Source organism: Antedon mediterranea, chromosome 4 (genome assembly GCF_964355755.1).
Source record: "Antedon mediterranea chromosome 4, ecAntMedi1.1, whole genome shotgun sequence".
NCBI classification, from domain to species: domain Eukaryota; kingdom Metazoa; phylum Echinodermata; class Crinoidea; order Comatulida; family Antedonidae; genus Antedon; species Antedon mediterranea.
In genome coordinates, this window is record NC_092673.1 from 35,563,548 (window position 1) to 35,581,305 (window position 17,758).

At 30.7% G+C, this 17,758-nt stretch overlaps 2 protein-coding genes across 6 annotated transcripts in view; both read right to left on the reverse strand.

The window, feature by feature from the left end:
- Positions 1–994: 994 nt before the first annotated feature.
- On the reverse strand, positions 995–7,740 carry LOC140047434 (uncharacterized). 2 transcript variants are annotated; one of them, XM_072092464.1, is made up of 9 exons: positions 7,594–7,740; positions 7,433–7,483; positions 6,984–7,031; positions 6,526–6,621; positions 5,692–6,219; positions 5,191–5,241; positions 4,904–4,954; positions 4,679–4,780; positions 996–4,281 (listed from the first exon to the last, which is right to left on the reverse strand). In XM_072092464.1, exons 1-9 carry the CDS (start codon positions 7,631–7,633, stop codon positions 2,663–2,665), a joined length of 2,586 nt encoding a protein of 861 aa, XP_071948565.1. In that variant the 5' UTR covers positions 7,634–7,740; the 3' UTR covers positions 996–2,662. The 2 variants fall into 2 exon arrangements, with proteins under 2 accessions (XP_071948566.1, XP_071948565.1); XM_072092465.1 differs by lacking the exon at positions 4,904–4,954 and having other exon boundaries at positions 995–4,281.
- LOC140047435 (uncharacterized) overlaps positions 7,676–17,758 on the reverse strand; it is a 49,861-nt gene continuing 39,778 nt past the window's right edge. For 3 of the 4 annotated variants that reach the window (XM_072092469.1, XM_072092466.1, XM_072092468.1), the window contains exons 4-11: positions 17,570–17,619; positions 15,391–15,934; positions 14,727–15,065; positions 14,183–14,221; positions 13,376–13,789; positions 12,630–12,704; positions 12,081–12,140; positions 7,676–8,065 (exon numbers count right to left, since the gene is read on the reverse strand). In XM_072092469.1, coding sequence (XP_071948570.1) covers positions 7,791–8,065; positions 12,081–12,140; positions 12,630–12,704; positions 13,376–13,789; positions 14,183–14,221; positions 14,727–15,065; positions 15,391–15,934; positions 17,570–17,619 — 1,796 coding nt within the window. In that variant the 3' untranslated portion in view covers positions 7,676–7,790. The remainder of the gene's footprint in view (positions 8,066–12,080; positions 12,141–12,629; positions 12,705–13,375; positions 13,790–14,182; positions 14,222–14,726; positions 15,066–15,390; positions 15,935–17,569; positions 17,620–17,758) is intronic. The other variant, XM_072092467.1, reaches the window with a different exon arrangement.

Sequence of the window (17,758 nt, forward strand, 5' to 3'; positions counted from 1 at the left end):
AATAGAATCAACAACATTATAAGAAGTCCATCATCCATGTATTTAATAGAATCAACAACATTATAAGATGTCCATCATCCATGTATTTAATAGAATCAACAACATTATAAGATGTCCATCATCCATGTATTTAATAGAATCAACAACATTATAAGATGTCCATCATCCATGTATTTAATAGAATCAACAACATTATAAGATGTCCATCATCCATGTATTTAATAGAATCAACATTATAAGATGTCCATCATTCATGTATTTAATAGAATCAACAACATTATAAGATGTCCATCATCCATGTATTTAATAGAATCAACAACATTATAAGATGTCCATCATCCATGTATTTAATAGAATCAACATTATAAGATGTCCATCATTCATGTATTTAATAGAATCAACAACATTATAAGATGTCCATCATCCATGTATTTAATAGAATCAACATTATAAGATGTCCATCATCCATGTATTTAATAGAATCAACAACATTATAAGATGTCCATCATCCATGTATTTAATAGAATCAACAACATCATAAGATGTCCATCATCCATGTATTTAATAGAATCAACAACATTATAAGATGTCCATCATTCATGTATTTAATAGAATCAACAATATTATAAGATGTCCATCATCCATGTATTTAATAGAATCAACAACATTATAAGATGTCCATCATCCATGTATTTAATAGAATCAACATCATTATAAGATGTCCATCATCCATGTATTTAATAGAATCAACATCATTATAAGATGTCCATCATCCATGTATTTAATAGAATCAACAACATTATAAGATGTCCATCATCCATGTATTTAATAGAATCAACAACATTATAAGATGTCCATCATCCATGTATTTAATAGAATCAACAACATTATAAGATGTCCATCATTCATGTATTTAATAGAATCAACAACATTATAAGATGTCCATCATCCATGTATTTAATAGAATCAACAACATTATAAGATGTCCATCATCCATGTATTTAATAGAATCAACAACATTATAAGATGTCCATCATCCATGTATTTAATAGAATCAACAACATTATAAGATGTCCATCATCCATGTATTTAATAGAATCAACAACATTATAAGATGTCCATCATCCATGTATTTAATAGAATCAACAACATTATAAGATGTCCATTTTATTATGGCCGCTGAAATGCACCCCTGTCACACCAATAAATCCCAAAATTAGATATTGTTTATAATTTAAAATACTACAGAAAGAACTAACTAATAATAAAAGATAAATATGTATTTATTTCATATTCATATATACATTTATATATTACATTCTGAAAATATATTGAAAATCAAGGTGCTCCATTTTATTTATAGTACTATTTTTTTTTACTGGAATGTACAAACATGCAAAATACCATAGAAACCCTTTTCACTGAAAATGCACAGTAACAACCACTATACTTCATTTACAACCCCCCTGCCCCAATTAACACAAGTATATGCTATTGACTGAAGATGCACAGTAACAACCACTGTACTTCATTTACAACCCCCCTGCCTCAATTAACACAAGTATATGCTATTGACTGAAAATACACAGTAACAACCACTGTACTTCATTTACATCCCCCCTGCCCCAATTAACACAAGTATATGCTATTGACTGAAAATGCACAGTAACAACCACTGTACTTCATTTACAACCCCCTGCCTCAATTAACACAAGTATATGCTATTGACTGAAATGCACAGTAACAATCACTGTACTTCATTTACAACCCCCTGCCCCAATTAACACAAGTATATGCTATTGACTGAAATGCACAGTAACAACTACTGTACTTCATTTACAACCCCCCTGCCCCAATTAACACAAGTATATGCTATTGACTGAAAATGCACAGTAACAATCACTGTACTTCATTTACAACCCCCCTGCCCCAATTAACACAAGTATATGCTATTGACTGAAAATGCACAGTAACAATCACTGTACTTCATTTACAACCCCCTGCCCCAATTAACACAAGTATGCTATTGACTGAAAATGCACAGTAACAACCACTGTACTTCATTTACAACCCCCCTGCCCCAATTAACACAAGTATATGCTATTGACTGAAAATGCACAGTATAATAATATGACATATTGTTTAGAAATATTATAACATAATTTGTATAATATTCACTCAATCACAATGAATAAAGCATTTACATTTATATTACCAAAGATTATGATAACAAACAAATATTAGTATTAAAGTAAAAACATATCCCATCCATTTGTAACAACCTGATTTTATTAAGCTTAATACTTTGGTGAAAATTGATTTTTGACATTATTACAGCATTAAAAAACTTTAAATAGCCAAACATTATCAAAAAAATATATCAAAATTATATGAAAGCATTTTGTTGCAAAAAAAATCAGGCATTGTCTCGTCAGTATAAAAAAATATCAATTTTTCTTATATGAGATAATTATCATATCAAGGTAATGTCAGTACATTTTTGTTTTGTTTTTTTGGCTGCAATACGCATATGAAATTTATAATTTATATTTTTTTAAACGTTCTCAAGTCAAAAATGAAAATGCCTCTAAGTACATGTACGGTATCATGCAGTTTAATGAAAGTTATATTAAGCTGCACTTTAATAACTACTGTATAGCAGTTAGTAATAGGTAAATACACCATTTATACTCTGGAAGTGTTGCCTCATATCCTGCACTATATCATTAGGTAATTCACACCAACGCGCATCAAGTTTTCTCAGTTTAGGAGAAATAGCCAGTAATGTGGTAAATGAAGAACCTGTGATATCAGTGAGAGTATTCACATTGATATCAAGATTATCTAATTCCAACACTAGGTTCCTATTGACACATTCCTTCACCATAGCATCTATGATAACACCTGATAGACTGCACCAGTTCATGTTAAGTGTTTTCAGTTTAGGACAAATAGCCAGTAATGTGCCAAATGAAGAACCTGTGATGTCACTGAAAGTATTCCCATGGATATCAAGATTATCTAATTCCAACACTAGGTTCCTATTGACACATTCCCTCACCATAGCATTTATGATAACACCTGACAGCTTGCAGCTGCTTATGTTAAGTGTTTTTAGTTTAGGTGAAATAGCCAGTAATGTGCCAAATGAAGAACCTGTGATGTCACTGAAATTATTCAGACTGATATCAAGATTATCTAATTCCAACACTAGGTTTCTATTGACACATTCCCTCACCATAGCATTTATGATAATACCTGACAGCCTGCACCAGCTTATGTTAAGTGTTTTTAGTTTAGGTGAAATAGCCAGTAATGTGCCAAATGAAGAACCTGTGATGTCACTGAGAATATTCTCACTGATATCAAGATTATCTAATTTAAACACTAGGTTCCTATTGACACATTCCCTCACCATAGCATTTATGATAACACCTGACAGACGGCAGTTGAACATGTTAAGTGTTTTCAGTTTAGGTGAAATAGCCAGTAATGTGCCAAGTGAAGAACCTGTGATGTCACTGAAAGTATTCACACGGATATGAAGATTATCTAATTCCAACACTAGGTTTCTATTGACACATTCCCTCACCATAGCATCTATGATAACACCTGACAGACGGCAGCTGCTTATGTTAAGTGTTTTCAGTTTAGGCGAAATAGCCAGTAATGTGCCAAATGAAGAACCTGTGATGTCACGGAGAGTATTCCCATGGATATCAAGGTTCTCTAATTCCAACACTAGTCCTTTCTTTGATAGTGCATCAACAGTATCATTCATAGTTACACCTGTTAACTTACGTAATTGAAGCATTTTGAGTTGTGGTGCATTAATCAATAAATGAATTAAAAATGATGTAGACAAATGTTTATTACATTGAAAAGCTTCTATATTGTATTTAAAAGTGTATTTACTACATTCAGTAGACAGACATTTCACCACATCATCAGTACATGATGGACTGATTTTAGAAAAAACATACTCTTCATCTTTTACAGCAATCAAAACATGAGCTAGCATTCTACCAATGTCTTCTGATGATTTCTGTTGAATCCATTCCAACCACCTTTTTCTGCGTTTCCATATTCCTACTACATTATTACTACTTATCATCTTTATGATACCCTGATCTGTTTTTAAACTCTTAATACCACTACTTCTCATGTAAGTGAAAAATCGTCTTACAGAGTTACATATCTCATCTATAGCATGTTCATCTGTCATTGTATCTTGACTTGGTAGCTGTTGATGTGAAGTTGAGGGCTCACTGTCATCAATACCTGTAAAAGGAATTAATCTTATATTAATAAGACATGGTGGAACCAAACAATGGGTGGGCAGCAATTTATATATTTACCAGATTCATGTCAACTTTTACAATATTAAAAGTTTCTTTATTGCTTAAGATATACACAGCATAAATTAATATATGACAATTTTGAAATAATGTAAAAGAAACAAAAACTGTAAAATGTGCACAACTATTATAGGTTTAAAAAATATAAACACACACTTCTTAAAGTGTATTTTTAGATGTATAGAATTTATAATTATATTCTGTAATTAAATGTTATTTTATTAATAAAAAGCAAAATATGAATAAAAACATTTTATTTTCCATTATTTCTAAACAATAAAAAATAACAATAAATGTTACATTTACTATTTTTAAATTACCTTTAAATAGTTCCATTTCTTTTGGGGATTTCTCAGAATCTGTTTTAATAGAACATTTTTTCTCTACAAACATTTCTCTTACATAGTCTCTTAATGTTGTCTCTATTCAAAGAAATCAAATATAAACTCATGTATTATATAAAAAGTATATTTAAAAAATATAATAATTTTTTGTTTACATGTTTTTCATTTTAAATTAAAATACAGATTTATTGTCTGTCTTACCCTTTTTTGATTTTCTTTGTTTCTTTCCTTTAACTTGATCTTCTGACTCATCTAATAAAACAAAAGAAAATACTACAAATTAATTCTTTAATTCTTTAAATGTCCCTTTTATTCCAATTTTCTCATAGGTTTCAGTAAATGGTGTTTCCAGTGATTTTCAAGCTCAGGTTTAGATTGACTAATTGTTGGTGAATATATTGCTGCTTCTTGTTATTTTCCAGTCTACAGACGTTTAATTTAAAAAGAACAATTCACTTTCACACACCTCATGGTTACAGTATACTTACTCTTTCTTGATTTTCTTGGTTTCTTTGTTTTAACTGGATCTTCTGACGCATCTAAAACATGAGAACATGTGAAATGATAATGATGATAAATTAGGACAATTTTTAATAAATAATTTATGTATAATCCATATCTGCAATATTTAAATTTAAAATATTACAATTTTTAAATCATTAATTGTAGCACAAATATGTTTACAAAATCACAAAAATGAGGTTTGTTGTTGCTGAAATGTAATGTTTATTAAATAAATGGTATGGAGTGATTTTAAATACTAATATTTAATATAGATTTAATTTTATTATTTCTCCTCTTTTTTTTTTATCTATAATAGAGAATTTGTAAAATGTGGAATACTGTAGATATTTTGGTTTGATTAACTTGGAATGAATAAAATATTGATTGCATAATAATACAATAAATTATTTTCCTAATTACCAACTGTCATGAAAAGATATCATTTTAAAGTCCTATTGAAGAAAATAAACATAAAATATGCATACATTTTGTTAGAACTTCTTCAGGTTCTCCAAGATTCAAGATACCTAATTTCTCGATAAATAGTTGCATCTTTCCTTCACTGATGATCTGTCTTTTTTCAAGATCATTAATCAGACTCCATTTATCTTCATAAGATGTTGGTGCCTCATTAACAAGATCACTGATGGATTCCACATTTTTTGTGGTCAGCTTATTTCCAAATTCTACCAACATGCATCTGTGATGACTGAATTTTGAAACGGAAATCTCCTCGACATTTGGGAATGTTAAAACTTCCTCTTGAATTTTTCTTGCTAATTCAAATTCTCCTGTTGCATTGATGGTGTCATAAAACAATGTGAAATCCTGGCTTGTCAGATGATTAGATTCAATTAAGAATTCCAGCAGGTCTATTGTGCTAGATGCCTTGTATAAAATATGAGGAAGCAGCAGGTCTGTGTACAAGGCTTTCAGCAAATTCAATGAATCTCTCTTATCATACCAGCTGCAAAATTCTTCTTTAACATATGCAAACATATCATCTTGTATTTCTAGATTGGAAATAAAGATCTCAATAAGAAATGTTTTACAGTATTTCTTTTCAGAAAATACAATAGCCATTGAAGTGAGGGCGCTATTTTCTATTGCGATTGAAATAACGTATTTTACTACAATACAACCTTGGTCCTATGTTCAGAAGCCCAAACCATCTCGGCCCCAGACAACTCGGCAACAAGGCAATTTAATTTCAGTTTAAATTTATATATTTTATTTATATCAGCATAAATCATATATCAAACAAGTCTGAATGAATCTAGATATTTACTTGGTCTATACTTTATTTACTAACTCCTTACCAATTTCATCCTTCACTGCCTTTTGTAAATCTTCATATTCTTCTTTGGAAGAAACCTGTTTTTGGTGAGCATGTTCTTCATAGAATTTTGGTTCATCTATAAAATAATTTTATAAATAATTTAAAGAAATACCTATATACATTGTAAACACATGTGACAACTACTTCTTAATATATTTTGTTCATCTATAAAAAATAACATTCTAAACAATAGTACAATAATTGTTAATACAGTACTACAATGTAAACCCAGAGGTCTAATGGCAACAATGCCTGAAGATACTAAATTTCAAAATTAATAACGTATTTCAATTACAATGTAGTATCCTAGTCTAATGGTAAACTCATTATGAGTGTTGCTTTTTCTAAGCTTCTTTAGACATATTTTGCTTTCAAATGATAAATAACATATTGCTGTACTGTTGAATGGCAAATAACCAAATGAATAAAACATAATACCTTTGAGGTGACTTGAACTTCTGAATAGCTTAGATGATCCAGGTTCATCTATTAAAAAAACACTATAGTAATTATTTGTTTTTAAATAGAAAATGTAGAATTCAGGAACAAAAAAGCATGAATGATTTTGTTTCTCCTATAAATAATGTCACATGATCATCAAATTCAATAATATCCAGTTTAAGTTTTGACAATTAAAAAATGTTTTTTTATCAAAGAAGTTTATAATTCTATCTATTTACATGTATGGGGTCTATCACTTTGCTAGATAATTGGAAATGAATAAATCTTACTTAGTTCCTTTAGTATAATTTTAATCCAAATAAACAAATAAAACAAAATAGGAGGTGAAGATAAGAAAATAGAGAACATGTAGTATACAGTATTAACTTAAGTGAAATATTAGAATTGGCTAAAATCAACCTCATTATCATAAGACAACAACATACCTGGATCTGGGCTTAAAGATCTCTTAAACTGTTTTGACGTTTCATCTTTATCTATAAAATATATGTATTTTTTTCTTTTGGTAATTATTGTTCTATTGTTAAATATTAGGTTGCAAATTACTTTTTATTAATTAAACATTTCATTTAGAGTATATTTTTACCTGGTTCTGATTTCACATGTCCTTCTGATCCATGCTCCATTTTAATACTGGTTGGCAATATCTCTGTTGATGTACCAGCTACATTGTCTGAATCTTCTAAAATCCCTGGTAAATACAAATGGTAGATGGGGTGGGTGGGGGGGGGGGGTGTTATTTATTAGGTAGAGAACGGATTATCTCTTTTGTAGCTGTTTAATTCATTTGAAGATATACATACCACTACCACCTCTGTAACGGAGTACCAATTGAAGGGTTGACTGATTCTGAATGTTGCAGTCGGACAGTGCTTTCCAATCTTTAAGCTGGTTTCCAGCAAAGATAATTTGTTGCTGCTCTGGTGGAATTCCCACTTTATCTTGGATCTTAGCTTTCACATTCTCAATGATGTCTGATGGTTCAACATCAAGTGTAATTTCCTCTCCAGTGAGTGTTTTCACAAAAATCTCCATGCCGCCTCTCAGCACAAAAGGCTCTGATAATAGACAAAAACAAGACTTCAAAATGTGCCTAATATTCATATCAAGGCCATATTTTGCTAAGATCAGATTTTAATATCATGACATAATGACAATAACAATGCAAATCTCTTAATAATTTTTGAATACAATACTTTCTGATAAAAATGAAAAACAATTGTAGATTTTTTATACATAAAAAGAATAGGTATACATTGGTTCAGGTTCATGATTGTTTATTATTTACACTCAGCTATGTGCTTTTTATGTTTTGTTCAGACACACATGAAATGACAGCTGTGGGGTGAAGGATGGTTGTCATATTCTTTTATGCACAGATGTCTAGAATGTGCTTATTTTATATTCCATTATCATACTTCTTGTATTTGTATATGTTTTTTGATCTTGAAATAAAAATGTCATGCAGTGAAATTGTCTTATACATGACATGTCCGATATAGGCTAGTCAATCTAGCATTTTGAGTGAAACAAATTGCAAACAGAGATTTTTTTTTTTTAAATGGTTACATATGATAAGGTAATTATTTTTTGAGCATCACACCTCTGACACTCATCCCGAAGGTATGCAAATTAGCTTAAATATGTAAATTAGGGTGAAATTACAGGGTTACCATATCTTAAAAACTACTAATCGTAGAGAGTTCATTTTTGCACAGTCTGGTTCAGAATATATATATTTATATTTGCTCTAATGAGACATTTTACATAAAAATGTCCGGAAGTACCAAATTTTGACCCTTGACCCCATTTCTCAATATTTACATAAATATGTGATTAAAATGTCTGTAGAGACTTTATTTTGGACTCAATGACTTGAATATTGTTTTTCAATACCCACCATAGAACTGTATTATAATTCCTAAAATCTTCTTCATGCACCTCGAAAGTATGCAAATTAGTAGTACAAGTAATATTAAATATGCAAATTAGGGAGTGAAATTACACCGTTGCCATATCTCGAAAACCGCTAATGCTAGAGTGTTGATTTTTTCACTAAAATATTTAAAATGTATATATTTATATTTGTTGTAATGAAACATTTTACAAAAAAATGCCCGGAACTATAACATTTGACCCTCGACCCCATTTCTCAATATTGCATATATAATGAAAACTAAAATGTCTGTAGAGACTTTGTTTTGCCCTCAAATGACTCGGATACAGGTTTCTAATAGCCAACATAGGAATGTTTAGTAAATCTCAAAATCACACCTGTATCACTCACCTTCAAATGCAAATTATTAGTACAAGTTACATGAAATATGCAAATTAGGGGGTGAAATTACAGGTTCCTATATGTATCGAAAACCGCTAAGGTAGAGAGTTGATTTTTTCAAAAACTTGTTCAGAATGTACATATTTATATTAACAATTGACCCTTGACCCTATTTATCAATGTTTGCATACATAATGCGACTAAAATGTCTGTAGATAATTTTTTTGGACTCAAATAACTCGGATACAGTTTTCCTATTGTCAGCATAGGACCTCTTTGTAATTCCCAAAATCACATCTTTGTCACATACCTTGAAAGTATGCAAATTATTAGTACAAGTTACATGAAATATGCAAATTAGGGGTGAAATTACAGTCTTCCCATATCTCGAAAACCATTAATGCTAGAGAGTTGATTTGAATTCAGAGTTGATTCAGAATGTACATATTTATATTCGCTGTAATGAAACATTTTATGCAAAAATTGTCTTGATTGAATTATGACATTTGACCCTTGACCCTATTTCTCAATATTTTCATATAATTCAACTAAAATATCTGTACAGACTGTTTTGGCCTCAAATGACTCAGATACAGGTTTTCTATAGCCAGCTAGCATAGAACTGTAGTAATTCTCAAAATCACACCTTTGTTACTTCCCTAGAAAATATGAAAATTAGTAGTACAAGAGGTGAAAGTTGCCATATCTCTATCGGTCATTAGCGTTTTTCGAGATACATAAGGCTTTGCATATTTCATATAACTTGTACTAATAATTTGCATACTTTCGAGTTGCTTGACTTTTGGAATTACTAAACGATCCTATACTGGCTATATAAAACCTGTATCCAAGTCATTTGAGGCCAAAACAAAGTATGTACATACATTTTAGTTGCATTATATGCAAATATTGAGAAATAGGTTCGAGGGTCAAATGTCATACTTTCGACAATTTTTTTTTTCAATAATGACCCAGATACAGGTTTTCTATAGCCAGCATAGAACTGTTTAGTAATTCTCAAAATCACACCTCTGTTACTACTTCGCTTGAAAGTATGCAAATCAGTAGTACAAGAAAGTTGCCATATCTCTCTCTCTCGGTCATTAGCGTTTTCGAGATACATAAGGCAATTCACTGTAATTTGCATATTTCATATAGCTTGTACTACTAATTTGCATACTTTTGAGGTGCTTGACTTATACTGGCTATATAAAACCTGTATCCGAGTTATTTGAGGCCAAAACAAAGTCTGTACATACATTTTAGTTGCATTATATGAAAATATTGAGAAATAATAATAATAATATCCTGGATTTATATAGCGCCTAATGTTGTGTAACCTCTAAGCGCTGTACATAAACTAATACGAAAAAAGGGAATTCCAACCATGCCAAAACGAAGGCGTGATTTTGGGAATTACAAAGCGGTCCTATGCTGACTATAGGAAACATGTATCCGAGTTATTTGAGTCCAAAACAAAGTCTCTACAGACATTTTAGTCGCATTATGTATGCAAACATTAATAAATGGGGTTGAGGGTCAATTGTTGTATTTCCGCTCATTTTTTCATAAAATGTTTCATTAGAGTAAATATAAATATGTACATTCTGAACAAGTTATTGAAAAAATCAACTCTCTAGCCTTAGTGGTTTTCGATATATAGGAACCTTTAATTTCACCCTCTAATTTGCATATTTCATGTAACTTGTACTAATAATTTGCATACTTTGGAGGTGAGTGATACAGGTGTGATTTTGAGATCTACTAAACAGTCCTATGTTGGCTATTAGAAACCTGTATCGGAGTCATTTGAGGGCAAAACAAAGTCTCTACAGACATTTTAGTTTCATTTATACGGTATATGCAATATTGAGAAATGGGGTCGAGGGTCAAATGTCATACTTCCGGTCAATTTTTTGTAAAATGTTTCATTGGAGCAAATAGAAATATGTACATTTTGAATACGGCTGTGAAAAAATCAGCTCTCTAGCATTAGTGGTTTTCGAGATATAGGACAACTGTAATTTTTTCCCCTTATTTGCAAATTTTATTTAAATTGTACTACTAATTTGCATACTTTCGAGGTGTGTGACAAAGGTGTGATTTTGGGAATTACAAAGTGATCCTATGCTGGCTATTAGGAACCTATGTCTGGGTCATTTGAGGGCAAAATAAAGTCTCTACAGACATTTTAGTCACATTGTATATGCAAACATTGAGAAATGGGGTCGAAGGTCAAATGTTGTACTTCCGGTCATTTTTTCGTAAAATGTTTCATTAGAGTAAATACAAATATATACATTTTGAATAGATCAGTGAAAGAATCAACTCTCTCGGACTAGTAGTTTTTGAGATATGGTAACCTTGTAATTTCACCCTAATTTGCATATTTAAGCTAATTTGCATATCATCGGGATGAGTGACAGAGGTGTGATACTCACATTTTGATCTCCTCATCATATATGACCATTTAAAAAAGAAAAATCTCTGTTTGCAATTTGTTTAACTTTGGGCTGTTTTTTTTGCTAGATTGACTAGCCTATATAAACTCACATGCTTAAATGGTATACTGTAAAAAGTATTTAATTATTTATTCAAAATCACACTCAACAGTGGGAAACCTGCCTCTTACCCAAGGATGGTGTCATAGTAATTATAGTAGTATTATGTCTAGAGAAGATTTTGAACTAGACTGAATGATAGACCATTATAAATAATGTACTCGTAAAATAGGAAATAACAGTTTTCATAATAAAAAAGTGTTGAATCCCACCAGAACAGAACATGGAACTTACCTGTACCAGTAGAGCTTTTTTGTAATGATTTTGGCTCTCCTTCATCAGTACCGCCATCATCTGTAAATATTATTATACACTTAATGGACTTGATGATGATGTTGCTTACATACAACAAATACAATTTTAGTTAAATCATTCAGTTTAAAGTATAACTTGCAATAATAGTGTTTTATAGCATATCTACAGTAAGGGTGTTTGTTGTATGAGAGAATGTATCTGGCGGGTGAATATCTGTGATATACTGTACATGGTTCAGTGGGTTCTAACCCTATCCAGAACTTTTTTCATACACTAACAAATATGGAACTTTCCGATGATCTATGCTCGACACAATTATGTGATCATGTTCGAAATATGAGGACTGTTTCAATAATTCTACAGTATTATTTATATATAATGTACACAGTGCTATGCCACACATTTAATTTACATATACACATTATTATTTTTAAAAACCTGTTGATAGAGAATTTGTAAAATGAGGAGCATTTTTAGAAAGAATGAAAAACCATACATATTTCATATAAATAAACTACAAAGGCTCACCAGTTTGTGATTTGGGTGACATTTGTTCTTCTTTATTGTTGATAAGGAGTTCATCCCATTTCTTGTCCGATTCATCTAGAAAATAAAAGAATAAAACTTTTAATATCTTTTAAAATATCTATTTTATTCAGTTCAACCACCAGCGATGAAACCGCCACTAACAGGTTGAATCTTAATCTAAATCTTTATTTAAATTAATTTCATCTTTCTGAAATTTGAGTTCCATGGCAGTTTAAAGTGAAGTGAATCAAACATTTTGTCTTAATTTTAGTATTTAGTTATTTATATATAACTATAACAATAATGTATTTCAAAGGTGGATGGTTTGTTGATAAACAAAACCCACTATTGTGATTTTTCATACATTTACACTCTTGGGCTAGGCCCAAAACTGATGGTTTTCAGTATGACAACTTTGGACCTAACCCTCTTGTTTTCAGTTTAGTTTAATTTAAAGTTAAATTTTCATTTAACTTTCATAAAATGTAAGGCGAGTCCTGTATACATTCTTAATGAAGGGAAATGAGTTGTTAGGAGCTCATTGTACTAAGCCTCGGCATTACGTGGTAGGGTGACCTGTTCCTTTCAACACCACATTATCCTTCCTAGTATCCTACAACTAGGTACTCATTTACAGCTCAGTAGACTGAATTAAACCCAGGTTTTTCTGTATGATAGCTACTAACTAACAACTCGCCGCTACACCTACTAACTTTAATACAAACTACAAATTACAAATTTCCTACCAAATTCTTCTAATTTTCTCAATGCACTGTTGTAATCGTGTTCATTGATAGTAATGTCAACCAATTCACCAAGTTGGTCTTTCTGGTCTTCATCTACTACTAATATTCGGGCTAAATCTTTATGAAGTGTTTTATTGCAATACATTTTCCATAGCTCTCTTAATGCTTCAAAGTCATGTGACACTACATATAATGCTATACACCCAGTTACTACTTTCTCAAATTGTAAATCCATTCCACTAAAATAATTCTTGAGCTGTTCCATTATTTTATGAGTTTCTTCAACAATTTTACTACTTAGTTCTTCCTGTTTTCTCATTGATTTGTAGAGAAGTTCCAACGCATGTGGTTGCTCACTGTCATGGACTGATGAAGAATGTTGGTTCTTAACAAGAGTTACTAATAATTGGACACCTAAATCAAAAATAAATTGTAAATAGTACAGTGTAATTAAATTGCATTAGAGCTCATTAAAAATGCTTATTTCTTTAACATTTTTATTTAAATTTATTAATTTATAATTACCACAAGCTTAATACAATTTAAATGTTCACTATAATTTAGTTTTTAGTTTTAGTTTTAAAATAAAAAAAAAAAATTTTTGTTGACTAATAAATAAAGGAGAATAAATATTAAGGAGAATTCAATCTAAATCCTAGCCCTAAACCATCTCAGCCCCACGGTAAATCTAGTTTGACTTGGGCAGACTCAACTGTACATAGAAAAGAGTCAATTCTTTTTTGTTATAATTAAACTGCTTCTTTTACACAGGTTTTTTTGTAATAAAATGATCACAAACAAATTTACTCTCACTTCTTTCCTGTTCAGTGCTTGATAAAGAGGCACCTGTAGGATGAATAAAAATTAATCATCATTTATTTAATATATTATAAAATTAAAGATTATATTTGCCAAATTTAAAGAGAAACAACAGTAGTAGGTAAACTAAAATAGAGGTTGCATCAACAATAGTTATTATAGATGAGCATACTATGATCAAGATGAGCATACTATGGTTATTAATAAGATCAAGTCTGGACCAAATTTGGCAGCCAAAAGCATTCCTACCGCCGATTATACCCTGAGCAAACTTTGGTGGCCAAAATTGGTCTGCCCGAACTGGTTTTAAGAGTGATAAATGGTGCACCAAATACATGCAAAACAAATCCACAGAACTGATTTGGCATGGATCGATTTTGGTGGGTGGGACAGTACAACCCAGAGCAAACAGAGTTGACATATCTGCAAGATTATTACTGTGTTAAATTTACTAATCCATTTTTGGTTTATCTTGGAAATAATGTTGCAAATAGTGTCCACAAAGTAGTACATTTTTCCAATTTGATTGTACCTTTTAACTCCTTTAAAGCAGCTTTGTATTCCTTTAACTCAATGTCGGTTGTCCAGTCTTTTAAAAATGTCTCTTGATTGGCTGGTACTAAGATTTCAGCTAAACCATTGATTAGTTTGTCATTTAGGTGCATGCTCAACAATTTTTTTAAAGCCTTTCTTTTACTTGTACACAGATAAAAACACAACGATGCTTTTGGATCCTTAATTCCCAATCCATTAAACTTAAATGAGGACAATATACTTTGTTTTAATTTGTTCTGTTGCTCAACAGCCTCCACACATCCATTAAGCGGACTGAGATTACACTTGGTTTTGACTTTAATTGCAAGTTTTGCATCTTTTAAAGAAAAAGAAAAAAAAAGTTTGTTACTGTATATGCATACCTCATAAAAAGAAGTAAATAAGAGTGGAATATTCATTAAAACCCTCTTTTGGGACACCTCAATTCAGGGGACAGTCCTATTAAGGAGAAACTTTCCCATGAATTGAAGAAGGGGACACTACAGTAAACCTCTATTCAGAGAACACAATTGCTCGAATTAACCAGTGGAAATACAAAATATAGATGCCATAAACAAGCGATTATTTTGTCTGTGATTATTATTATTTGCTTTAGTAATTTTGACCTTTTACTGTAGGCCTAAAAGGCATATTATACATACCTCTATTTAGCAATATGTTCTTTCCACGTTGTCCAAGTCGACAGGCAAATTCCTTTATTTTGTCTGGTTCATCTGCTAACTGTCCATCAATTTCCAATTCAAGTACTGTGTCCCAAATATTTTGAACATTTTGTAGTCTATAATGAGTAATAACAGCATTGAATCCTTTTGGGTGAACTTCTCTTAATGCCCTAAAAAGGTTTTCCCTATATGATGATAATCTTTCTTCATCAGCACTTTGCTCAACATCTTTTATATAATCAATTACAAGATCGTGAGCATACTTTAATTTTGACAGTTTAGTAATCGTGACAAGAAGTTGAACACGAGTAGGAGTAATCAAACCTTCTTCGTTCAATACATTCAATAAATGGTTTGCTCCATTAGCATTAGCGGTGATGTCTGCTAACGCTAAATGGTCGAATAAACAAAACCGTAACCACAGGTATTTGTCATCATTATAGTGTTTACTAAGAGCAGCTTTTAATTTAGAGAACTTTTCATTTTTATCAACTTTTTCTGCCATTTTAGCAATTGTACCAGTCTGCAAAATAAAAATATAAGACAATAAATTTTTAATTTTTAGTGAAATAAATCCAATAGGCATGTCTCTTTTGAGTTGCTCTCTTTGGCTTTAAATTGTTAACAATACAGTATAATATTTGACATTGTGGCTACAGTATGTGCTTATGCAAATGGACAATTTCTTTTTTTATTATTAATATTTACTACATAAGTATACATGGTAATGCTGTAATACTGTATATGATGCTAATCAGTTGAGTTTCAAACGTTTTTCAAATAAAAAGTTTAAGCTGCGTTTACCCATTTCAAACAAGAAACTCAATACAGAATCAAACATTGTTATTAGGCTTTCAATGTCAATATATGTTTACATTTATACTAGACATGATACAGCCAAACTACAGTACATGTACATCCTTCCACATAAAAATATATATAAATTTATTAAAATTATGTATCATCTGTTATTATGAAAAGCAGAAAATCCAATTCCTCAACAAAAACAACCATACACAGTAACAAACTGACTTATTCTGTCCGGTCCAGTAGCCTTATTCACTTTGCACCAGCAAACAACTAGTTTTGATAATTTTTGTTAAAAATTTATCTTAAGGGTCTTTTCTTTATTTGCTGATTTCAACTTTGTTTTTAACATATTTCTGCTTCACTTTTTTAATTTTGATCATCCATGGTTTATTTATTAGGATATAATCTCTTTTCTTAACAGGAACAACAGATTTAACACATAAGCAACAAATGCTTGTCCAGTTTGTTAGTTTAGTTTGTGCCTTTAAAGCATCCACACAGTTTGTCAATAGCATTGTTAGACCATGGAGGTATAAAATAAGTACCTCCATGGTTAGACCATGTAAGATAATTTAGACTACTTGGTATCTAATTTTTTTCTGTAAATAGGTAACAAACAAAGGGTATTGTTTTGTTTTACCCAAAATTTTATTGCAATCACCTCTTATTGAGGTTTAGTTATCAATAACTAATACACTGTCCGGTATTCGCTGATTCAATCATGTTTCAGTAAAACACATTATGTTAGCATCCCTGTACTCAAATTAGTATGTGGTACTTATAGTCACTTCATCGATCTTATTTTGTAGCAAACAAACATTTCCAAGTATGATGGTTGGTGCGGGTGTATTTATATTTACTTTACTTTTTCCTAATCCAAAACCTACTTAATTCTTGTCTCTTTTCTTGATTTCATGTGGGCAAGTTTCAATACGCAGACTTTGAGTTTGAGTTAAAGAATTGATCGCTGTTGTACGCTTTATATAGGGTAACTGAGAGGTAAAAGTTTTGTTCATCATTCCATAAAAAAAAGCAGTTTTAAAACTTAAACCAACAAAAGCACAATTTACAGCGAATTAGCCAACAAACGTAAACAATTTCTAATTTCAGGAGTGAATGCCAAAGGTTGTCGCCACATTGCAAATTAAATAAATGTTAGTTGATAGTATCTTTCCTTTTAAATCAGTTAAACGTAAATTATATAATTGTAAAATAATTATTTAAATATTAACACAATTTGGTTTGCTTTACTTAACTTTAGGTTTGTTCTACTTACAAATACTGAGTGCCTTCACTAGTTACAATTATTTAGGTATTTTATTAACAATAAAAAAAGAAAGAATCGTACCTTTGGGTTAAGTGGTAATGTTGATGCATTAGTGCTTGTAGATGGTTGGTCTAGAGATAAAAATTAAAACCATAAATGTTTACAATAGGGATACAGTATACAGTTTAATACAGTAATATCAGTTAGATAATGATTGACTTAACAATGGAGGTATGGTTTAACAATATTATATTAAATATGATTCCATAT

Coding starts and splice junctions, on each gene's coding strand:
- LOC140047434 (XM_072092464.1), bottom strand. CDS start 7,633: ATGGAGCATGGATCAGAAGGACATGTGAAATCAGAACCAG. Junction 5,242..5,691: donor TGAAGAAGTTCTAACAAAAT/GTATGCATATTT, acceptor CTCATGTTTTAG/ATGCGTCAGAAGATCCAGTT. Junction 4,781..4,903: donor ACAAAGAAAATCAAAAAAGG/GTAAGACAGACA, acceptor TTCTTTGAATAG/AGACAACATTAAGAGACTAT.